At 30.7% G+C, this 27038-nt stretch overlaps 1 protein-coding gene across 4 annotated transcripts in view; it reads left to right on the top strand.

Annotated features, from left to right (window-relative positions):
* Positions 1-27038, top strand: part of unc-13 (protein unc13 homolog) — a 293041-nt gene that overhangs the window by 209094 nt on the left and 56909 nt on the right. For 2 of the 4 annotated variants that reach the window (XM_035360007.2, XM_085820231.1), the window contains 4 exons: positions 1013-1119; positions 15300-15441; positions 20868-20909; positions 26853-26980. In XM_035360007.2, the coding sequence (XP_035215898.1) occupies positions 1013-1119; positions 15300-15441; positions 20868-20909; positions 26853-26980 (419 nt within the window). The remainder of the gene's footprint in view (positions 1-1012; positions 1120-15299; positions 15442-20867; positions 20910-26852; positions 26981-27038) is intronic. The other 2 variants (XM_035360008.2, XM_085820232.1) reach the window with 1 other exon arrangement.

Below are 27038 nucleotides of genomic sequence, written 5' to 3'. Positions count from 1 at the left end.
AGCTTTGCTCAGACAGTGAAATTTCTTAGTTCCTTCGTATATTTTTACGAAATTACTTTTTAAATTATGTCTTCTGAAACATTTTTTATGTATGAAATGTATTTTCGTCATTTTATGTCACTATAAAACCCAAGTGATACACCTAAAAAATTCAAATTAAAGAAATTTCTTAATCCCATTAAAAGATTTTGTAAGTTATTATAGTAAATTATGGTAAAAAGTAGCTTAGATGTAGAAATTGAAATTCTCTCTATCTTTCTTATATAGATATGAAATATATCTTCAGAAAATGGTTCGCGTATATGTATGTTTTCGATCAAAATATACGGCGATTCCTCCTTCAAGAACTCACAGGATTGAATGACTAATCGGCTTATCAAAGCTTGCGATAATTCAAATGATTATTTTCATTAAGTACGTGGTTGCTGTGAGGCTTTTAACCAAGGAAGTAAGTTAATATCAAACTAATGTCACCTCTTAATATCAGGCTAGTTTAGATAGACTTAAATCAAAATATAAAAGCAAGATCAGAAAGCATTTGATGATCGAAATTTCCCTAACGTTAAATATGTCCTGTATTTTTTTAAATAATTGGCAGTAATTATTTCGTAACCTAAACCTTGTAATTAAAAATTTTGATCCCCTGATCCTTGAAGTAGACAATGGCTCAAGACTTTTTTACAGATGAACTAACTTGATGGATTGAGGTTCCTCCTATTCCTGGAAGCTAATTGTTTTGACAATCATTAGACAACCATTAGCAGTTGTTTCTCGAATATTTAATGAGCAATCACTTTGTTATCCAAAACTTCATCAAAACTATTTCTGTCTGTATATCTACAAAGAAAAATAAAATTTTAAAATGTCTGCTGTCATGGACTTCTGTGTATTGAAGGACTCGACTCGTTGATTGCTTTTCAAACTAATTTCCACATATTTTGAGTTGTACTTTCGAGCTGATAACGAAACGTGAAGTATGGCAACCCTTTTATTCTTCGTGTCGTGTTTGCAGGATGACATTTGGCATCGACCCCGACACGCATATCGACGCTCTGCAGCAGGGCGAGGATCAAATAATGGAAGGGACCAGCAAGTGGTCAGCAAAGATCGCCATTACAGGTATAATGCCTGCCAGGCACTGCGGTGATGGGGGGATGGAAATTTTCTTCTTTTATTTTCCCTTTTCTTTCCTTTTAACGTATATGCTTCATCTCAACAGAAACTCAAACATATATCTTTCTTGGTTAAAAATTATTTCGAATTTATGAACCATTAAGCTCAAAATATAATTACTTTATTCTTATTCAGACGTGTTTTGCCAAAAACAAAAACTGTGTAACAGAACTGATCGGTTTATTTTAGTTGTTTTTAAAGTTCAAGGCCTAGTGGAAGTGGTGGTAATTTTACAGATATTACTAAATCATTCTTTAATTGCAATTTTTATAATTATTATATTAAAAATGTAGTACCACATCTCATTTTTGCTCTCAGTATAGAAAATAGATATTATTTGTTATCTTTGTAATGCTTTAGCTAGATTTAATGTTGCCTAATTTTATATGTATTTAATTAAAAATGAATTTAATAAGCACGTAAAGCAATCTTGTTTTGATAATGAGTTCAGGGAATGAACTTCTTATGTTTTCTTTTAAAAGCATGAGTAACGGAAGGAAAAATGCAGAATTTCAAAAATGATAATGTGTGAAATTTTTCCACCAATAGCACCCTCTAAAATATCCTTTGTTTGTTAACCAACATTAGTGACCCATTATTAACCTACATTAGTGGCCAAGTATTGGTTACATCAAAAGTAAAAGTATCCAAGTAATTTGAAGGTATTCAGTATGTCGATACTGTTATGTCGAGAATTTCAATTATTAATATGTGTTTCAAATTATTATTATTCTAATATTTTTATTTGTATTCATGTGTATTTTAATCTGGAAAAAAAGTATTCTTAAGCTCTTAAGGTTTTATTTAACTCATTATTCTTGAGTAGGAATTGTAACAAGGGCGAGAGACGGTTGCGAGGACACACATCTGGTTTATGGCCTTTCCAACAATGAAGGTAGTAGGATCTTTTCAGCTAATGCGTGGGAAACGGAAATCGCTTTGTTTAAAGTTTGCAGTTTTCTTACTTCAAGACAGTGGGGGTGGCTAATAATTGGATACTCGTAAAAGCTAGTTCCGCTTGTTAGTTGGGGGGTCTATTTCTTTTCTCACGTTATATGTGCAGATGTTTTCGGATTTCATTGTCAGATTTTCTGGTGTTTGATTCGTCATGGGTGTGTCATTTTAGATAACTTAAAATTGCTTGATTGGTAAGATTTAATTTTATGATTTTTTTGAAAGCCTATGAACTCACAGTGGCGGAGAAACCGAGATTTCCTGGGTGCTTGCACCAGGCTAGAGTTCATTCTGATTCTGTTTTCTGATTCTGATTTTCAAGAAGAGTAAGAGGAGAAATAGCGGGGGCTTGACCCTTCGGGTCTTGCTTCTCGCGAGCCGCGTGAACAGCCGGCAGAGGGTATGATTTTTCTCTCGACTTTTAGCTGGCGAGAATTTGTGGTGGTTTAAGGCATAGAGCTCAGCAGAAGAATTTCGATTTCTCTTATCCCAAGAATTGTTCGGCAGATTCTCTTGGTGATCCTGACATCCTGATGCGGTATTCCTGTTTTTTTACCGGCTTTGACTTCCTACTTAGAGTTTGTTCCAAAGGTGCTCTACGCTTATGGTGAGTTTCGGGGTTTCAATAATGAGAGACTCGGCTAAGGTGTGCGTTGCTGTTTATTCTGCCCGTGCCAGCTGCGTCGATTTTTTTCATCATTCCATGCTCTGGAATTCATTTATTGTAAGGACAGCTTCAGTGGTGTTGCAACCAAGTCATCTTTAAAATTCGCAAGAACTGTCTGCCTCCATTAACGATGATTTTGTGAATAAAGGACAGCAGGAATAATGTGGTGCTCGAGTAAACTTTGGACGCTGGACGATCTGTTGAACTATATCTAAAACTCCGTATTAATCCGTCGATGATGGCATTCTCGATCTCTTCGAATGGTCAACGCAATGAGTAGGACGATCTGTTGAACTATCAGCACTCCATATTAATCAGTCGTTGATGGCATAGGCGTTGAATGTATGAACTTCACCCTGTGAGTGAATTTTTTTTCTGTCTTTTGTATTTAAATTGTAACCGAGTAATGATACTATATTAATATACGGTACAACCGCCTAAATTGTGAGTTATGTAATGTTAAATAAAAAAATTTATGTTTGTAATTTTAAATACTTTATTCCATTATAACTTAAACTTAACTGACTCACTGTGGTGCCAGATAAATTAACAAAAAAAAAATCAAAATCAGATCATTCACATTCAAAATCTATTTCATAATATTCATATATCATTTCGACATTCTTATAAACATTCGTATAGTGGTATAGTACAATTTAACTTTTTAGGTTTGCGTTGTGAGTAACCTATGTAAAGGGAAAATCAATAACTCCAAATTCAAGTAAACACCATGTTTCTTAAAAGCCCCCCCCCGGCTCAAACAAATGGAGGGACATGACAGACCACAGAAACTACACTAAATTAAACAAATGAAACATAAAATACATATCAAACACATTTATTAATTTCTAGAATATTCAAACATATGATAACTAGGTAAACTGATCAGTCCCCTACAAATTAACCTTAAGATGTAAATTAACATATATATCATTTTAAATCTTATACTCATGTTAGGTGTACTAAATTTTTTTTAACATTACATAACTCACAATTTAGGCGGTTGTACCGTATATTAATATAGTATCATTACTCGGTTACAATTTAAATACAAAAGACAGAAAAAAAATTCACTCACAGGGTGAAGTTCATACATTCAACGCCTATGCCATCAACGACTGATTAATATGGAGTGCTGATAGTTCAACAGATCGTCCTACTCATTGCGTTGACCATTCGAAGAGATCGAGAATGCCATCATCGACGGATTAATACGGAGTTTTAGATAGTTCAACAGATCGTCCAGCGTCCAAAGTTTACTCGAGCACCACATTATTCCTGCTGTCCTTTATTCACAAAATCATCGTTAATGGAGGCAGACAGTTCTTGCGAATTTTAAAGATGACTTGGTTGCAACACCACTGAAGCTGTCCTTACAATAAATGAATTCCAGAGCATGGAATGATGAAAAAAATCGACGCAGCTGGCACGGGCAGAATAAACAGCAACGCACACCTTAGCCGAGTCTCTCATTATTGAAACCCCGAAACTCACCATAAGCGTAGAGCACCTTTGGAACAAACTCTAAGTAGGAAGTCAAAGCCGGTAAAAAAACAGGAATACCGCATCAGGATGTCAGGATCACCAAGAGAATCTGCCGAACAATTCTTGGGATAAGAGAAATCGAAATTCTTCTGCTGAGCTCTATGCCTTAAACCACCGCAAATTCTCGCCAGCTAAAAGTCGAGAGAAAAATCATACCCTCTGCCGGCTGTTCACGCGGCTCGCGAGAAGCAAGACCCGAAGGGTCAAGCCCCCGCTATTTCTCCTCTTACTCTTCTTGAAAATCAGAATCAGAAAACAGAATCAGAATGAACTCTAGCCTGGTGCAAGCACCCAGGAAATCTCGGTTTCTCCGCCTCTGTGAGTTCATAGGCTTTCAAAAAAATCATAAAATTAAATCTTACCAATCAAGCAATTTTAAGTTATCTAAAATGAGAAAATGACACACCCATGACGAATCAAACACCAGAAAATCTGACAATGAAATCCGAAAACATCTGCACATATAACGTGAGAAAAGAAATAGACCCCCCAACTAACAAGCGAAACTAGCTTTTACGAGTATCCAATTATTAGCCACCCCCACTGTCTTGAAGTAAGAAAACTGCAAACTTTAAACAAAGCGATTTCCGTTTCCCACGCATTAGCTGAAAAGATCCTACTACCTTCATTGTTGGAAAGGCCATAAACCAGATGTGTGTCCTCGCAACCGTCTCTCGCCCTTGTTACAATTCCTACTCAAGAATAATGAGTTAAATAAAACCTTAAGAGCTTAAGAATACTTTTTTCCCAGATTAAAATACACATGAATACAAATAAAAATATTAGAATAATAATAATTTGAAACACATATTAATAATTGAAATTCTCGACATAACAATACTTTCACTTTTTAATATGTAAAGGGAGAAGTTCGAGTAGATTAAGAAATTCTTACATGAGTAAATATTACAATGATTTGATTAAAGCATTTCAAATAATGAAAGATATATATATTTCGAAATCTTCAGTATGTTCTGAGCAGCATATACATATATGAGAATCAAATTTGTTAAAATTTATAAATTCCACACAGTTTTAAAGTTTGTATTGTTAAATGTGTACAGAATGTGAATTATCTTTTTTAATTTTTTATATTCATGTAATTTTACATATTAGCTTTCTTATAACTCTTTAAAAAATGATTTCAATAAATAATATGAACAGCAAACAAATCTTAATCACTTAACAAAAGCGATAAAAATATTATTTACTAATTAATCCACTAGCCACAGCATTTCTGAGAGAGTGTTACAAAAAAAAAAAAAAAAAAAAAAAATACCGAATATTTTAAACTTCTAAATTATACCTATTTCCGCTTAGTGATAAAATAGTTAATAACTTAAAGGTATTGATTAAATAACCACAACTATTTAAATGAAATTATAAAGTTTTTAAATAAACAATTGATATATTAAAATGGAAGAGAGAGAGTTATTTTTTGTTGCATTTGAAACTATTTAATAGTAAACACTGTAGGATCATTTTTATTCAACTTTCTTAGAACTCTTTAAATAAATGATTTCAATAAATATTTATTTTGGAATCTCATTGTTTATAATTAAACTAAACGGATCACAGATATTTATATACTGCTCGTCTAAGATAACTGCGAACCTCTCTAGCTCTGCCAAAACATATAAATCCCTACAGTAGGAGCGTTGAATATTGCAAAAAGAAAGGAAGGATCAAGAAGGGCTTTAATTCAGTTTGTAACTAATATAATTTTTAAGGAATTATATACTTTAATTACATAGGTATGAATTGCATACTGTAATTTATAAATGTTAATTTAATTGCTGAAACAACTCTATCGTTAAGACACACCGTTTTTTGTTGTTTGACTTCTGAATTAGTAACTCTATTGTATCAAACATCATCTGAACTACTATCGTCAAAGTAGTTCAGATGTAGAACTGAAGCTAAATTAAATGTTGTCATTATAAAGAAAGGCATTGTTATTCGCGACATAGTACGAATCAAATTTTCATTCATTATTTAGCTAAAACCTTATTCAAAAATTATCCTTGTATTATGTAATTGCAAACAATTTATTTTTCATCGTAAGTTAAGTTGTTTTTCATTTCCATAAGTGCATAAATCTTTTACTGAAGCTGTTTTGGAATTACTAGTTTCATGCATATGAATGCATGAAACTAGTAATTCCAAAACAGCCATTCTGACAGTATAGCCATTCTTATAGTAAATGACTAACCATCTTAAGATTATTCCTTTCTTTGCCTAAATTTATAATAGAACGATTTCATAAAAAGAAAATTGCTTAAAATGGAATTTCGATTACCTCAAAAACAAATTTAGAAAGTTGGGGAACTTACCCGCACTTTAGATATTTCCTTTTGATAAGAATGGCATAAGAAAATAATTAACCTATACTGCGCATACCCAATTAGCTAGTATAAACGCCTCGAAACAGTTCTAGCCTGATAACCTTACGAGGTTATCGAAATTCAGGAAATATTTAATGTCGTTATTAACACCAAGTCCTCATGTTATGGAATTATTATTCGCGTAAAAAAATAGTCTAAATATTGCACAAAGAAGGGAAAATTTGTTTTTTAGTGTTAATTCTGCATTATCAATTTTTTTATGGTTTCTTCTTCACAGTTTTTTATTCTAATGATTTCTCCATTTCTTCGATTCTTCTCCAAAACCATTTTGACCCAACAGGACATGATCTCCATTTCCTTCTGCAGTTTCTCGGCATTTGAAAACGAAATAAGCAATTAATCTTTACCATCTCTGAAAACTATTTAATAAATACCGGCTAATGTTCAAATGGTGTCTGTAATATTCTGCTGTGAACTTTATGATTAAAGTGTTTCATTAGAAATACAAAATTGTGTTTTATCATATACAAAATAGTACTAAAAAAGATATTTAAAACGATGGAGTGGTCAATAGGTAGATATTTTTTGCCTTCAAAATCCCGTTTCCAAAACTAATGATGTTTTTGTTCGTAATCTTTCACCACAACCCCTCTTTTGTAATATCATATACTAAAATAAATCAAATGCTGAAGAAAGATTTTCAAAGAACATCAGTTTGGTGCGATGCTTTTGGATAAATTACAGGAGAGGAAAATCATTGTATTTTAGCTTCGAAACTACTCATAAATTTCATGAGTTTCATGAGTTCATGAAACTAATCCAGCAAAAAAAAGAAAATTAATTAACTTAGTTATGTTTATGTATCAAGTAACTTAATTACAAACATAACTTACCCGTAACTTTGTTATGCTTACGTTACGTATGTACGTAATTAACAAAACCCTCTTCTAAGTGCATATTCTTGAACAAATTGAAATAAATAATAATGTATAGTTTTACTCTTTAAGCTTTGAAGTGACAATAATTAAATTAGATAAAACAATTTGTAAAAACTAACTAATACTAGATTCAGATGAAGAAGCATAGAAACTTTTAGTCAAGTTTCGTCGATTTTCCTTCATTCCTCAATGATGCAGAACGTTTTTCATATAAAGATGAGTCCCATCCTCATCTTTATATGAAAAACAATGATCTGCCCAATCACCTTTTCTTTGCCTAATCTCATGTATTTTATGATAGTATCTACATTGATAATAAAGAATCAGCTTCAACCTCCATTCACTCTGCTTTATAATATCGCAACTTCGTTCACTCTTTTTCTGAAAGTAGATATCTAAATAACCTATTATCTTCTAAGGTAGAATGTCGTTTCCTTTTATTCAGCAGAGGCGAAACTCCTGATTTTCATTAATTTCTGATATATATTAGAAAATTTAAGTGATAGAAAATGTATAAAAAACGTTTAAAGTTATTTTTTGTACTATAAAATAAACTGGGTAATCAGGTAGGCAATACAACGTTTCATATCTATTGGTCTTCTCTAAAATTTTTCGTGCTTGATAGAGTATTTACTCGAGTTTCTGTTGAGAACAATCCATATACGCTCTTATCTTTACTAACAGCGCTGGGCGTAGCTAGCTTCGTTTTTGCTCTTTAATATAGCATTTCTACCATTTCTAGATAGAAGGAAATATTAATGAGTATGCACTTTTCTCCCTTTTAGTATGGAATAGAAATAGTAGTCATAGCCTTCCTCTAGTACTGGAGTATTTATTTCATAGAATAATCTAGTCATCTAGGCTTAACTTTAGAAGTAGCTATAGAAAGTATAATTCATTAGAATGTGTGTCTCCTAATTGTAATAGCTATTAATGTTTTAAAAAGTATTTATAGCCAATGTGTTATTTGTGATATACGTAGTGTTATATAAGTATTATATTAAAAGCATTGACTTAGTAATATAACTTTTAATATTAGATATATATAAGTGATCTCAAAGTATTACATATAGTGTATGTAAGCCAAATGGTTTTTGAATCGAAATGCTAAAACAAATAAATCTTATTGGCGTGTTATTACAATTTGATGCAAAATGCAATCATCTGTTTAGATTCTTTTTAAAATTTGTTTTAACTTTTCTAGGTGATGTAGATATTTTAAATTTATGACACATTTTTTAAAGTCCTTCTTCAAAATTTAATCAAAGTCAAGATTTAATCAACCTGCAGCCCAATGCACAACGCTCTTTCATATGTCGCTAGTTCTCACTTTTTATTTATCAGAAAAAAAGTAGAGTTGTGAAGAATTCTAAAATGATTTGGAGACTCTTTGAATCTTGGAGCCTTAATCTCGGGCTTTGTAGCTTAAGCTATCATCAGGCCCTGACTGTCTTCAGGATGATATGCTTATTTGCTCTATTTGATACTGGCATTACTTTATAAATTACGTTCGTTCATATTATCAAATGCATCATGTGGATTATATAAATATTTACTTCAGACTACTGGACATTTACATCAGGCTGTATTTATATGGTTATCACGTATCACTCTTCTTAGATTCGTTACTGCAACAATACTCGGATGGCATAAAAAATATGCAAGGCTTTTGCTGTGAGTTATATGTCAGTTTCCTTAAATGTTATGAGAAGAAATTTTCTTGTCATAACATTCAAGTTCTTAAGCTTTTAGAATGCTAATGTGACTAGACTAATTTTTCATCAATGAAAACTGACGTTCATTTCTTTAGTCATAATTTAAAACACTGGTAAATTCTTTATGATTACATTTATAAACCTAGCAAATGAATATTATTACGATGAATATTTGGAATTATATTCATAGTATATGAAATGCATTATGATTAGCATGGAATGCTTTCCTTTGTAAAGAAAAGGTAAAACTTCATCATTAACCATAAATAAGGAGAATAAAGATTCCGCTTTCAATGCAAAATTAAACATTTTATATCTTTAAGTAATTAACATTTCATATAATTTGTGTCATAATTAGTTCCTTAGCTAAATTATATCATTTAATTTATTAATTAAATACACTTCAGATAGAATAACTTTTTAGTTTAAAAGAGGCCCATTATTAAAAGGAAACTGACTGAGTTTTGTTCCGAGTTTTCAATTTAAGTTTAAAGGTATAGAATCTATTTTTAATTTATAGTTCTGACTTCTTGATGTGATCATCTTTAGAATTTGTCAAACTTATGGAAATAGATATACAGGGTATTTCAAATTTTAGCACGATCTTTTGAGCAATTAATCTTAAGCTCATGACGCTTATTTTTTTAAAAAGTGGTTTTTATAATAGGCTTTTAGACTGCAACAATTTTGATCACATAATATCTTTCAGTGAAATGTATGAAGTTTTAAATCTTATATGAGCTTTCTGAAAAAAAGAATTACAATTAGAGACATGTTAATCTTTTTAAAGATCTGCTAGAATAGAATTAAAATCCTTTCAAACATCTGCTAGAATTAAAATTAATTTCTGTCGCAAAAGGTATATTCTATAAATATGCATAATACGTAAGGCAGTTTTTATCAATATTTGTATGCATTTCCCAAAAGTTTCCATTAATATCTCAAGCAGTTTTTCAAGATGTGGATGAAAGGTTTTTTTTCCCCCCTCTACTAATATTTGGCTATGCAAAACATTTTCTCACTGACAAGACTTTCGACGAAGCACGCATTAAAATTAAGCTTCGTGTATTTTCACTAAAATATATCACATTATCTTGACTATCGTAACTTTAAAGGCTACCTCATTTGCTTCATTTCTCAGTTGGGGACTTCGGATTCCCAGTTCAGATAATTGATGCTCAAGATATGGCTAGTCGCACAATCCTTTTGAAACATGTCCTCAGAGTAACTTATCCACGTGAAAGTATTTATACGACATGGCTTCGTAACAGTTTATAAAATATCTTAAAAGCATGGCTCATACGGATTATTAATGGAAAGACATTCAAATTCAAAAATCCATAGGACAATTTTTGTTTTATTCAAAAGCATTCAGAACCTTTGTCGTTTAATTTTATGACTACGTTAACTAACAATTCTGTACTGAATATTTTCCCAAACTTAATTTGTTTCGGAGACTTTTCATTCGGGCACCAAGTTAAGTGATTTGTTTTCAATTTGAAATTTCCTAGTGTAACTAGATTTCTTATACATTACTAGTTTCTTAATTGTAATTCATAAAATCTTATATATGTTTTGGCTTTATTATTTTGGATATTCTAAAGATGTGTCTTCACATCAAGAAATTCTGTAAAGCGTTTTCCGAGAACAATATTGTATTTCGCCTAAAACTCTATAAATGGTAACGAATACTTCTTTATATATATATTAATATATTAAATGTATTTATATTATTACACTTTTATTATATATGTATGATAAATTTAACTGTTTATTGTATTCTTTAAGAATTTGAAGATAAGTCTCACCTGAAATTTTCTTTTTACTTCCTTGCACAGCACTGTTGGCACTTTCCATTTTATTACATTATTGCAATATTTTTGCATTGTGGAGTGCCTGTACACCATTTCAATTTAAGTAATTTTTACCAATACTTTTAATTTTCCTAATATGTTAATAATTATATAATAATATATAATGATTATTTCTCATATAAGAAAGGAAATGTTTATCTTAGTAACATTGTGAATTATAGATGTTCTGTGGTTCATGTATAATTTTTAGAGCTTCAAATTTTACAGTAAATTTACTAATTTAATTCTGAAAAAAACCGGGAATCGTAAATGCACAATTCATATAATACCTTGTCAATTATTAAACTATCTAAGATTATAGCAACATAAATGGGCGAATATTTATAAATAAACTTAATCAGATTTAAAATATTTTTTTAATTCTTAAAATTTATACGAAATTTAAGATGAGTGGGTAAATTTAATTTATGAGCTTTAGAAAAATTTTAGAATTTATTCTTTTAATTATTACATTTCTGATTATGTAATGTAAATGTTACTCATTCTAAATTATCTGTAATGTAAATCATACTCTGAATACGTCTGTTCCATTTTACAATTATTTAATTTATAATTAATATCATTTGCTTAGTTCTTAATCGCATAGATGCTTAATGGCATGTTGATACGACGCTTAATGTTTTTAATAAACATTACTTCGCATTAGATGCGTGATTAAATATTATTTGTCAGCCTTATATATCAACAGTTAAACTAGTTCTTTCTTCATTAAAAATTAAAATAATGTAAACTAAAAAAAATTCATTAACGCATACTTTTGTATATCCGAGATATTTTTTCTTAAATTTTTGAAATACGACTTTATTATATTACTCATAGAATTTTTCTGAGCGTAATATTCTCCCTACAGTTTCAATTTTCCTTATGCCATTAGTTAACTTAATCACACTCAGCTGACGACAAAGGAATCTTATTAAAATATGTATACAAAATTTATTTTCTTATATTCATTCCTCTATTTCTCTGTTTCATCTATACGTATATAAACATTTCTTTTCTTTATGAAAGAATTTTTCTCGTATAGAGTATTAATTTATTTGTAACATTAAAAGCCTCAAGGCTTGTAACATCAAAAGCTAATGGCGCTAGTCTGCTGGCTGTCTTCTTTGCGGCGTTAGACGAATATTTAATTAATGCATTTTTTTTCCAGGATCTGCACCTGTCTGCTAAGCGTGAAAATAAAAAAAATATGTGTTTTCAAGTATTTTTACTAATTTTTAGCTTTCGCTGTGAGTTAGTTTTCACTCAGTTTTACGCACCAAATGTTTATCATATTAAAGAAGTTAAAAAAGTTAAAGCAAGTTAAAAGCAAAGCGAGTTAAAGATAGCTTTGGTTTAGACTAAACAGTTGTGGTTAGTCTAAACTTCTTTATAAGTGAGCACAGAACATAGCATGAGAACTATATTATATTTTCATTACATTTAATTGTGTTAAATGAGTTTTTATTGGATTTACTTGGGCTTTATAGGTAGGAAAACCTAACTTAAAGTAGACATTACTAAATTTGCTGTACATTTCATGTTTGATATTAAAAAATGGAAGCGCTTTTACATACCATTAATGCAACATTTTTCTGTTTTAACAACATTTATACGTTTAGATATAAAGATAATTAAAATCTAGTTTTTATGTAACTTGAAAATTAAGTTCAAATTTTGTTAAATCAAAATCTTATTAAAATACTAAAAACAATATTTCAGAAACGTTATATAAAATTTAAAACAATATTTTAGAATACGTAAAAGTGAAAAAAAATGTGTTTAATAAAACTAAAATGCATTTTTCTTAATTTGTTGCCCAGATTCGAAAGCAAATACATAGTTTTTTATATAAAAATAAAATCATTTACAGTAGGTAATAAATGATGGTTCATTCCAATCTCAGTTCTTTTTAAAAACTTTAAAATTTATGTTTTTTTCTGGGCAGATATTATAAAATATCTGTTTATTTTTTATGTAATTTTGTACTTTTGCAAAGAACTGAAATTTTTGTATTGTGTGTAACTTTGCAAAATTTTAACGAAAACTTAAAATGGCTTATGAAAATTGAAACTTCAAGTATATTATGAAATTCGAAACACTTGTACTAATAATGCTGGTTATCTATAAATATGGACGGTAAATCTAATTTTTACAAAGAATGCTGTACATAAATAGTTTTCGAATTAGTTAAGATAAGTTTGAAAAATGTAACTAATTACACTCAATATTAAGATTTCGTTTTAATAACATTTTTAATTAATTATCAGATATAAATTTGTAGTTTTAATACTGCATTTAGATTTGTGAATTAAACCTTCATGTGCTAGAATGATGGAGACACAGCTTAAAAATTTAAATCACTAATGACTGTAAAACTTCTTTACACGACTATTTTCGCTTTTGTTCTGTGCTCAAAGCAAAATCAGATTTCATACTCCGTAAACTGGAATTTACAGTATGAATACAGAATTTCCATAGAATCTGTTGTCCCTAAATTAGGCTTGTTGTCTGTTGTACTTTGCATGCGCATGCTGCATGTTCCTGGCTGCATGAAATTATGTGTTTTTGTGTGAGAAATAACTAAATTATGTATTTTTGTTATTGCCAATTTATCGGGATTTGCTTATGTATGAGTTTCTCAAGTTCATACGTTTCATATAAATGTTTGTATTTATTAAATGTTACATAATGTACTAAATATTTGTAAAATGTCTTACACAATGTGCATTTAATTTTCGATTCGTGAATATTTTCAATTCTTTTTTCTAGTATGTAAGTTTTATAATACAAAAATATGAAAATTTTCTAGTATAAAATGTGTAATATAAAAAGTAGTTATATTTTCGAATACAAAAATATGTAGATTTTCTAACACAGAAATTTATAAATTATCTGATATAAAAAGTACGTAAATTTTCTAGCATAAAAAATGTAAATTTTCTAGTATAAAAATATGTAAATTTTGTAGCATAAAAAGTACGTAAATTTTCTAATACGAAACTTTTAAATATAATACAAAGGAAAGAAGTTCTGAAGAATGTCTTTGTTTTCTTCGTCATTAAAAAGTATAGGTGATAAATGAAAATCCTTTTTGCTTTTTTACAAGACAAGTTTGCTTTAAATAGCTTATATGAGATTCATATATTCATTAGCTATTTCCATTAAATCGTAATAATTATTAGAGAAGATATTTCACTAATTCAAATTCCGGAAATGTGAAAAAGTTTCTTTATTTAAATGTGATAAATTCTAAGACTCTGTGCCTTTATCTAAATGTGGAACTTATAATTAATTTCGTTATACGTATGTCTTAAACGGTAAATTTACAGTCAGTCACTATCCGTAATTCATTTGACATTGTTTTAGATGTCATTTATTAGAAAATGATCTAACGAAAAGTTTTTATAATTAATTTACAAGAAATTCGTAAATCTTAGTATCCAACTAATAGGCCATGCAACTCACTTTGAAATTATGGCTCAGAAACTAGCCGAGGATAAAATAAATGTGACAAACTTTTGTTGGGCAGAAAGTGATGAGCGAAGCAACTAGCTAATATATGCTTCAAATTTTCATCTAGTGATTATCAAGAACTTTTGCTGGCAGATCATTTGCATATTATTATCCCACACAGAAAAGCAAAGTTTATTCAGCAGTATTAAGATGCGAAAAAAATTAGCTAATTTACATTAGAAAGAGATCTAACTAATAATTATCATATAAATCTATTTCCTGCATATTTAAAAATCATATAAATCTATTTCGTGCATATTTAAAAAGGTTTTAAAAAGTACCCAGTTTATGCAAGAATTCAGAATGATTTAATCTTGAAGCATTCTTCTTTCTTATAGAGATTTATTAATAACATTTTCAGAATTCAAAGCCAGACTCGTTGCTTTCTAGCTCAAAAATTAGTAAATTTTGTAAAAATGTGTCGCTTAATTGTTTAATACTTAAATTTAAATTTAAATTAACTTTCGAATCCTTGTATGATAAATAAAAGTAGCTTTAAAAATATACCGGTAAATATTTAAATTGTGTTAAGATAAAAAGCTAATTTTTCATAAGTGTTGCTGCCATTTAATCATGAACTTCCCTTCGACTAGTGATCTGCGCTCAAGGGCTGATCGCCAAGGACAAAAGTGGGACCAGCGACCCTTATGTGACGGTGCAGGTCGGCAAGACAAAAAAACGTACACGCACAATGCCTCAGGACCTCAATCCTGTGTGGAACGAGAAGTTCTATTTGTAAGTATCATTATTATCATTCGATATCTAAGCGTAACTGAATTTTAATTTCCGATGTACTGTTTTATTAGGAAGTCCTATGTAATACGTACTTTATTTCATAAAGTATTACACACCACCTTTCATCTTTTATATAGTTTTTTTCGTCTTATTTTGGTTTTTATTTTTAATGACTGATTATTTCAATTCGCAAAAACTTCGTTCTTATGAGCTGCTTAATAGTATTTTCCATACCGCCTACTATTTATAAAGTATGATCCATTAACACGCAAACATCGATGAGTTGTATATTATGTAATAAATATTCTCAGACTCTGAATTCAATAATTCATTATATTGTATTTGAAAGTAGTAAAAAGCATGTTACAATCATGAATGGTTATAGCAGCAAGTTGGTGGGACTTGTCATGGTAAGAAATCCAAAATACAAAAAATTAGTTACTGAACTTCTAAAAAATTATAAAACAGTGTGTAACATATCTGTTAAGATTGGTCCACAATCTTGATTTTATTCCTGAAACACTAGTACATGAATTTTCTTTAGAATATATGTAGAGTGAAAACATGCTATGACGAAAAATTGCCTCTAAAATGCTAATCGATTGTTGTTGACCTAGAAAAAAACATGTATCAGAGGCAAATTATGTAGAAAATCGTCTAGAATTTTATCCTAAGATTATCATCACTAAGCACTAAAGGCTAATGCATTTAAGAAAATGATATGTTTTGAAAAAATAAAGATTTGTTAACACGAGACCAATTTCCAGTCGTAAAACTTTGGTACGACTAACTTTGGTATTGGATTTCCAATAAGTATAAAATGTGCAATAACATTCAATGTTCGAAGTCTCTGTAAATGCATTAAATGTTTTTGTTCAGAGTAATCTGTATTTCAATTATCGTCGCCTTAATTCCTTTCTTCTTTAACTTTACGAATGTCTGATTTAATTAACAAGAGATAGAAAATAGGATTTCATCTATTTTACTTATATTACTACTGTTTTCATTATAGCTAACTCCCACATGAAAATAATTTTTCTTATGACTTCTAACTAACCTGTAATTTAAACAGTCGCAATACCTAAACTTGTATAAATGGAAATAATGAAAAACCATAAAAAGTTTGGAACTGCAAGAACAAGCAAAAGAAATCGGGGCGTCTTAAAAAACATTTCAGAGAATGGAATTAAAAAGATTTTCCGAGAAAACTTTAGTCTTTTTAATTTCTTAACTCGAGTTTCCGGAGAAGTCAGAAAGCGGGAAGTTGAAAAGACGGAAAAGAAAATATGTATGCATGAACTGCAGCCACAAACCTGTTTCTGCCAGTCGAGATGTTTTCTTTTTTGTTCAAGGCAACTTCTTTCTGAAACTTAAAAATTTCTTACAGTCATCTTTCTTTTCTTTATTTTATTTTACTTTGGCATTTCACCATTTCTGTTTTTAATGCGTTTAGTTTTCTAGTTATTTAATGCATGGTGCATATTTTTTTCTTTTTTATTGATGTGACTAAAGTAAATCATATAAATCATTTGTAAATGAATCCTAACCTAACACAGGAAAAACCTAACGCAGGAAATTAAAAAAAACTAACACAGGAATATCTGAATTACTATTGATAGATTTTTATTTCAAGTAAAGACTCCTTTTTAATACTCTATCAGTTTAGTTTAAACTACTTCCAACGCTTTGCTTTTAATTCTTTCAGTTCCGTTTTTCACATTTATGCAATTTCTTGCTACATATAAGTGTATGAAACATTCACATTACTTGTAATGTTTATTGCCTTGTGACAAATGAAAAGAGTCAATCACATGCAGTTCATAATAAATGCATATGAGAGGTGAACTTTTTTAACTGTTGAAAGAGCTGCTTCCTGTACTATTTTCATTCTTCGAAAAACGTCCTCTCATAATGAAACAGGAAGCTAAAGTTAAAACTGTTCTGTATCTAATTTTTTCTTAAACTATAAATTATTTAGATGTTTCTTTTCAATATTTCACTCCTGAGTCCAAGCAGGGAATTTAATTGTTTTTAATCACTCACCAGTTTTAAAAGAACAAAGGAAGTAAAATTACAGTTATTTCTGCAAAGAATATTTTCTTAAAATCTATTCTTACTTTTTGTAAATAGCTTTTACAACAAAGAAGACATAGTTTTATACCAATAATTGAAACTTTTGTGCGAAGCTGAAGCAAATACAAAACAAAGACCTTCGATAAGCCGAAATTGAAGGGAACGTAAATAATATTCAAGTAATAAAAAGTTTGACTTATTGATAAAATCTAATATTAATTCCATAGTCTAATTTTGACACTCAATTCAGCTTAACAAAATTCTTCAGGTCTTTTCCTTGTCAATATTTTAAACGGTATATTTTGTTTTCACCAGGAACAAGTATTTTCAAGCAAAGTTAATTTTTTTTTTGATGTCGTGGCTTACTTATGAAACGCTTACTCGTTCTATTCTCGTAACAGTAATGCTATAAGCCTTTAGAAGGGCGCAGAGCCATGAACGGTCTCCGCGGAGTACGTTTTGAAGTAACACTAATCACTGTTATCTTTCTTATTTATAGTATCAGCTGCAATGATTTAAAAAAATTCATTCACAGTAGTAATGAAAATTGTCGTTAAATGTGCTTCGCACATCTTTAAATCTGTTTTTCACAAAACGATTAACATTCTCCAAAACTCTCCAGTTTTATACATGTATATAAAGTGAATCACCATTTATACGTTTTTAGGGGACCAGTCACAAATGACTTATAAATGAGAAAGCCATATAAATGAAATTTTAATTTACGATGTAATTTAATGGAAACACTATTCACTAGTGTAATACAACCTATTTGCCGGGAAGAAAACAACTTTCACATTTCTGTCGAAAGCTGTGATGTGAGGAAGGGAGATTGATTGATCCATTAAAAGTAAAATTTGGCGGTTCTGTCTCCTCATATTTCTGTCTATTATCTGTCCTTCTGTAAAAATATCCGTTCTGTTTTAACCATTCTGTAAAAATGCCGTAGTCATCCATGCTTTCTTATTTGTTGTATATTCTAACGGCAAAGTTTTAACATGATTGAAGGACCTTGGCTTTTGTGACTTTCCTATAACTAAAAGAGTTACCGACCTTCACATAACGAAGACCCTTATAAAGAGTACCCATATTCACGACACCCTAATAAAAGATAACGACCTTCACATCTTTCCAAGGAGGTTCAGTCACCGGGGACTGCTATTGTAATGAGGTTCCCCTTCCTTAAATGCGTTTTTTCAGAGGGGCTATTCAGGGTTCTCAGAGTTCTTCATCGACGACAACGCTCCACCACATCGCACAGCTGCTGTCGAAGAGCTGTTGGAGACTGAGGATATTGAACACATGAATTGATCGGCAAGGTCTCTTGATCTAAATCCCTTCGAAAATGTATGGAACTTTCTGGAGAGACGCGTGGCAGCACGTAACTTATTGCCAGTAACGATTCCGAAGCTGCGATTGGTGCTACAAGAGAAATAGGCAGCGGTGCCTCAACAACTCATTGACAATCTCATATTCAGTATCGACAAATGATGTGAAACGTGCACAGCTGTCAGGAGAGATCAAATGCCCTACTAAAGGATGGATGTTTCTTCCTGGACACCTGTCACATGGATGAAAGCCTTCTGTTGCATTGTGCTGCATGCTGCTTTTTCAAGAAAGTTCCTTTCTATCATTTTGATTTCTTTTTTGGGAAATTTTGCTTACATTATCCATGTTCTTAGATCTTGGGAATCTTATGGTATTATTTTTGTTGATTTGGAAAGCTTTTTCACAACGTTATATTGAAAATACCGTCTCGTCCTGAATTTTTGGTGTCCGGTTGCAATGAATCTGAAAGTCGCAAATTCATTTACTTATCAGGTGGAAGGCCGCAACTACAAAATATATTCCCTTATCAAAACCATAAATAGTTACATATACTAATTATTACAGGAAAACATAATTATGTATTTTGTAAGTAACATACGTATTCATTATAAAAATATGGAAGAGATTTCCATATCTATTTCTATCGATGCGACTTGCAGCAAAATAAATAGATAACAATTTGTGAGACAACTTTTGCACTACACCTTTAATACACAACGCTTTTCAATACACTTTTTAGTATTGTTAAACTTCAAATTGGGAAATGCATTTTGATGCAAATAAGTATTTTCAAACTTTGAACTTCTTTTTTCGAATGAAAGCGTACAGTATACGATAAGTACAGTATTCATTGGAGAGATGTCTGGTCCTTTTTCATTACATTATTAAATAATGCAGAACAGCTGTTTTGTTTATCAAGCTTATACATCCTAAATTCAGTTTTTTTCCGTGCTATTCTAAATGTTCCACAGAGCTCTGAGAAATACGCTATTTTTTCTTCTCACTTCAGTGCTATTTGAAACAAGTATCAATTCATTTTTCCTTAAAATAGCATGATAAAGTTTCAGTTTGTTTCGGAATCCATTAATGTATTTCATAAGGTCCAGCAATTAGTTCCTTATAATCGTAGTTGAGTTCATTTAAGTGGCCTGTCATACTTGATAAAATTCACAACGGTCTTAAGAAATTTAGTACTTCGAAGCGCGTTCGTATTCTGTGTTTTACGTTTACTTCAGATCTTTTTCAAATAATGATAAATGCAGTTTACACGCAGTTTTCATATCGTCAAATATAAAATGAAACTAAATCTATTTAATGAGCCACTTGATACAGCTTAGAAGACCGCATACAGCCCGCGGGTCAACTTTTGAATAACCGTGTTCTATAGCATCCATATCACGCAAAACTTAGAATCTATAAAATCGGTGTTTCGGATAAAAAGTACTTAGATACATATTTGATCTGATTGAAAATCAAGCTATGAGTGTTGCAAAATAATTTATTTATAGGCATCTTAAAGTTTATTCATTTGTTTGACACGATTCGCCGTAGCATACGTCATTTCAAAGTTCACTGTTATTTGATTCATTATTTATAAATAAGGGCATTTCAGATACTAATCTGTGTTAAAATATGCAGCAACTGAAGTTTGTTGAAAGATTCTGTTATTAATTAGTAAATGATTACTTTATATTTTGAGTATCGTAATATAATAAAGGGCTAAAAAAGTAAGAGATTTAAACATTAAAACTTATTTTGCTTATAAAACTATTTTTTGGTAATTTTCTCCATTTAGAAAAGAATGAAAAGGTGTGCTTAATAAGGAATATTTACCCATCCTTTTCGAATGGAAAAAATTATTGTAAAAGCATTCAGAAAATTGTTTATCTTACAGATCCTCTATTAACTTTGGTATCATCAACCTAAGAGTGTACCAAAAGTCTAATTAAAATTTTAAAAAATCTGCGAGTTTCTTAGTATTTTTTAATTTATTGCGACACTAAATTTAACATTTTTCCTTTCAGCGAGTGCCATAATTCTTCCGATCGCATCAAAGTACGCGTGTGGTAAGTTATTTCTTAGTGTTATCTTAAAAATAATAAATAATACCTGTAATCTATGATATAATTCTTATGTTAATTGATCAGATGAGTTCTCTTAGAATATGGTTATTTATTTTAAAGATTAGATTCCATGTCTTACTCACTAAATTATTAAACTCTGTATGTTATTTGGAGGTGACAGTCCGTTAAATCCGACGTAATGTGAAATAAAAACGCAAAAGAACATTTTAGCAAAATACATACATTGATAAAAATTTTAGACGCCTGTGGTATTATATATAAGTGTTTCGTATGATGTATATTTGAGGTTACTGAATTACTATAGAATTTGATTTACGTTTTCTTATATAATATTTTCTTGAATTGTTATATAGAAACTCATAATTTTTATACAGGGTTAACTTAGTTTACTGATTTCGAACATAATTACTTGACTATTATTAGCTTAATTTATGTCTAAATACAAATATACAGAGTAGCTACAAAAGAAAAGTTACTTGTTTTGGGGATTAATGGTCCTTTTTTGGGTAAAATTACTTCCGTTATTAAATATTTAGCTGCGACTTAAAGATTTTCATTTAGCATATCTCTGCAAATTTTGAACCTAAAATTATCGAATTTCCTATTTTTAATTCACTAAGACTTCATGAATATTTAGAATTTTGTTCTAAGCGGCCATATATAACTTATATATATATATATATATATATATATATATAAGTTACGTTTTGTTTTTAGACACCACAATGTTGTTCTCTCCACCACAGTATTGAAATTGTTTTCATCTAATACTGCCGTTTCTTTTAACAGATTTTAAAATAGAAATAAAAGTAGTGGATAAATGTTCAAAAAATATATCCCGTTTCCAGTTTTTCGAACACCGAATGGTAGCAACATTTCTAAACTTTGCTAAAATTGGCACAAGTTATCTCACAGCACAACGTACCAAGGTACTATCACTATATATGTATAGTTCTGCTAACATTACCGACTTCTTCATTGCTGAAAGCGTTGTTGACCCGTTAAACATTTTAGTCTTCTTCGAATAATCACCCTGTCATATTTTAGAATATATCATTCTGATTCCAGTAAAAATGGATTTGAATGTTACCCTTCATTACTAATAATTGGTATGGCTGTGCGAAAGCTGTTTCTAACAACTGATCAAACCACTCAGTGGTGAATTGAGTTAGACGATGTAATTAATTAGTTTATTAATGAGCTGTTACTCTTACATTCTAATAATAGTAAATAAGTTCATCGTGAGTATTGGCAGAAAAATGCTGAATTGCACGAATTCGGGGTGCGAAATAAACGTGATAACGCTCTAAGCATCTCACGGAGGAAACATTATTCAATCAATTGCATAATTAATTGGATAAAAGTGATATCAACCACATAATTGGTTAGATAATAATAAAGAAACTTCATAATCAATAATCGCCGCACATACAGGCTGAATTTTCTCAGATGAAAGCTTACTTTAAAAACTTTCATATAAATTATCACCTACTAAAAATTTAAATCGTGCCATACTACGCATTTTAGTTTTCCATGCCTCAGTCTCAAAAAGAACACATTGTCATTTTCGTTCTTATATTACTCCTTTTAGAAATGCCTGCAACAATACTGATCTAGTCTTTCCATAGAAAATATATTTTGGAATCTGCCTGCATACAATCAAAAATCTATCTCCATTCAAAAGTTGAAAGCGAAGAAATCGTCTGGAGATTTTAATGTCATCAATAAAATAATTCCTGTCATCATGAATTTCAAGCTTGTTAAAATAATTAACAATATGTTGGTACATTCAACTACTTTCCTTCCGTATTAAAAATGGCAATCGTTTTGCAAATATTAAAGCCAAAGAATCCAGACAATGATTCCATGCTCTGTCGCCCAGTTAGCAAATGTTAAGTAAATTAGATGACTCTGTAATTTAATAATTACCTCAAAATCTATTCTTTCTTGTACTAATGGAGTTTTAGAAAGAAACATTCAACTGTTCATTAATTTTTATGCGCCACCATTCTTGTCGCCGATAGTTTTCAGACAGCTTTATTCGCAGATATCCGTAAAGCTTTTGATCGTGTTTAATTCATTTGCAAACTAAACTTATCTCCCGCCTTCTTATCATGCCTTCGTGGTGTAACGGTCAGCACACTCGGCGCTTATTCGAGTCCTCACAAAGGCACTACTCATTTCTTCGATTTCTTTGTTTCGAAAAATTCTAAAAATGACTCTACAGTGGTGCCCGAACTAAAAAAGGTGATAGTTGATGATTCTCCACCACCAGGATTTGGCAATTGGGTCCCCTGATCCCCAGTCGCCCTTTAAAAGAGAGAGTAAGGTATTTCTCCCGCCCTCTTAGCATGCCTTCGTTCTGTAATTGTCAGCACACTCGGCGCATATTCGAGAGGTCCGTGGTTCGAGTCCCAGCGAAGGCATGGCTCATTTTTAATCTCTCCTGCATCGAAATAACCTAATGTCTCTACAAGCTCTGGAATTGCGAGAACACATTAGTTATTTCTACCTAACTATTAGACGCTTTGTCGTTGACATTAAGAACACATACTTCATGCATTGCCCAAGTATGGTTGGCTTTCCACAGGGATCTTTACTTTGCTTAACTCTGTTTAATACTTATGTGAACAACATTCCTCACACTCAGTACACTCTTTTTGAAATATATATTGATGTTATAGCGATCATTACTCGATGTGAATCTCTCAGATCGAGCATAACAAAACCATATTAAAATTAACGAGCATAACAAAACCATATTAAAACCCGTCTGGTCCTCAAAAATTAAAATTAACTAACGGGCAAACCCGCCAGATGAGCGGGCTGAAGCCAAAGCATAATTTGTAAGTTCTATGTATCCCTGAAAGTAAATATATGATAACGTTTCAATATGAAAGAAGTTAATTCATTCTTTCCATTAAACAGCCAATTCATAAATAATTTTTTAATTGCCGAAGCGGGAAACAAAAATTTTTGAGACTTCAGGTTAATACGTATGACGTCATACAACGTTAAATTTCATGTAATATAACAACTTTTTCTCAATATTAATAAAAGAATTAACGTGGCAATAATATATCGTGGCAATTATACTAAACTGAAACAAAAAAGTTGCCAACAGCAACTATTTATTTAAAATGCCGATATTAGCATGTAATTTTCGAAATACAGTGACGTCACAGGCAATCGCATGCTTTCTTCAACGTCAGAATATGATCCTATTTAATAATAATATGCTTAATGTTTGGAATTTTTATTTCATATTTTGTAAAACTTACAAATTTCTGATTAAAAAACTCTACGATTTGAAAGCCAGCAGTGGCGACACTTCTCGAAATAAAGAAGATTTTTATCTGGACGTCCAGACGGTATAGTGGCTAGGGAAGCATGAAGTGTTTAGGGAAGAGCTTGACTGCGATACCAAAAGGTCCGGGTTCGAATTCCGGAGAAGACATGGATGTATAATTGTCTGTTCCTTCATAGGAGGTAACGGTGGCCGCCTATTAGGTCCCTCAATAATAAAATGGTCACCATTTATGGCCTTAGTAATGGCCAGTGCTGTTATAGGCAAGTGCCCGCCATTGGAAAAGAAAGGGAGAGACGATTTTTATCTCTAGTGCGCGAGACTGTTGCGTGAAAATTAGCGTTTTCATAGTTTTTAATTCATATCTCGGCTGATTAAAGTCGTACGAAGATGGTAACAGTCGAAATAGCTTCCCACGAATTTTTGGAATCGGAAAAATTGTTTGGTATGTATTTAATGTTTGGCAATGCTATTTTTATTTAATATTTTGTAAAACTTTGACATTTTTATTAAGAAACTCTACGATTTGAAAGCGAGCAATGGCACTCTTCTCGAAATAAAGCAGATTTTTACCTGCAGCGTGCGAGACCGTTGCCACTCGGGAAAATGAGGGCGAAAATTAGCGTTGTCCGAGTTTTAAATTAATGTCTCTACTAATTAAAGTCGTACGAAGATGAGAATTGTCGAAATGGCTTCCAACGAATTTTTGGAATCCGGGAGGTACCTCTCTCGAACCTCATCTCCCCGCCGTTCCGGAGGAGATAATGCCACAAACAGACAGACAAACGCGCACAGCCATACTCTTCACTTTAATAGTAATCTTTCATGTAATGGTAATTTATTATGGTAGTACTAATCTATATACTTATACACTAAATTAAGGGATTTCGAGCTGCTAAAATTTATACTTCACTCCTTAATTATTCGAAAAGGCATTTCAGCTCTGACAATTACTTACTCAACTACAAGTTATTTCATTAATGTAAAACACATCTAAAATATCTGTAATAAAGTCAAAATGTTACTTGACTACAACTAACCAGTGTAATCGTGTACATTAGAAATGACCAAATACGTAAGTAATTGCAACCTCATGAAAATGAGATATTTATGTCTAGACTCAAATATTTATAATAACATAACAAACGTAAATAAAGTCTAACTCCATTCCTAAATTAGAATTTCGTTAACCTATTTATATGAAAGTCCTAAAGCAACTCTTAATTCTGTTAATAAAATCAGCATTTTTATATAACCATATATAAAAATGCTGATTTTATTATATATATATATATATATAACATTTATTATATCTTAATATAATAAATAGTATTTATTTTTATGTTTTTTTTTTACCTTTAATATATTTAATTAGTATTTAACTTTATTTGTTACACTTCGTTTACTCTTTTGGCTAAATTTTAAATTTTTAGGGCTCTTAAAAAAATCCTTTCTTACCTCCTTACCAAATTACATGTAATAAAATGGTTGTACTTAACTAATCATACGCCGAGAACCTTTATCCTCGAAGTAACTTATTTCTCTCACTGTTCACTCTCCATCTGCTTTGTATACAATGCTAAGATATTAAAAATAAATAATAATTCCCGTTATCTGGAACTCTGTTTACCAAACTGAATTCAGGAATTGTTAGCCTTTCTTAATGAATTATTCGTTTCAGTCCAGTAAATTTCTGCTTGTTTATTATTTACATGTTTTTATTAACTTGTTAAAAAACGTTTCATAATTATTTTGCAATAGTCTGCATTATTTACTTCCAAATTGTAATTTAATATTAATAAAGGAAACACCTTAGCTTAATTTTTGATTGAATAAAAATAGGCTATGCAATTTGTTTTAATCAAAAATATTAGTCTTCTTTGAATTTAGTACGAAAAGCATAATTAAAAAATTGAGTGTTTAGTTTTAAGGCTTAGACAGATAAAAATTAATTTCATTATTTTATTTTATTTAAAGCAGAAATAAATCATAGTTTTCGACAAATAATTTCTATGTATAATTTCCACCGTACAAAAAAGCCATTTTGAACTCAACAATACATTTTTAAATAAACTAGAATAAACAAAATATAATGCGTTTTTTGACTCGGATAAAAAACGCAATTCAATTATTAGTTCTTTCTGATTATCCGAGTGGGCTCTGATCCCAGTTAATCTAGATAACTGGAGTTCTGCAGTATACATCTACTAGATGTACTTCCTTCTTAAATTTTAGCGACAGCGTCCGTAACCATCATAAATAACGTTAAGGTACAATACCATGATTTACGTTCATTCTCTTAAATTTATTGCTTAATCATTTCAAACTATCGACTTCGAACTTTTTCTTTTCCTGTTAATTGCATCATTTATCAATGGTTTGGATAATCTGTGTTCTTTCCCCCATTCTTTATGATCAATGTGCTTTATTAGATTTATATATATCGAAAGAGAAAGAGATAAAAGGAGAAGGGTATATAAGGGTATATATTTTTTCTTTCCTTAATGGCTTATATATACAATATATATATATACTTATATTTTATTCCTTAATTTTTTTTCAAGTCTAAATAGATTTTTAATGACGTTTGATAACCGTCATCTTCTACTCTTAAACAGGGATGAAGATAATGACTTAAAGTCGAAACTGCGACAGAAGCTGACGCGAGAGTCTGATGACTTTTTGGGTCAGACTATTATAGAAGTACGCACACTCAGTGGTGAGATGGACGTCTGGTATAACTTAGGTGAGTATTAGTACTTTATACATTACCCAAACTGCAGAACTACTGAATTAGTAAAAAC

The sequence above is a fragment of the Stegodyphus dumicola genome, chromosome 7, assembly GCF_044657685.1.
Source record: "Stegodyphus dumicola isolate Sdum_Otavi_A_Nest chromosome 7, ASM4465768v1".
NCBI lineage: Eukaryota > Metazoa > Arthropoda > Arachnida > Araneae > Eresidae > Stegodyphus > Stegodyphus dumicola.
This window is presented reverse-complemented; position numbering and strand designations above follow the sequence as displayed.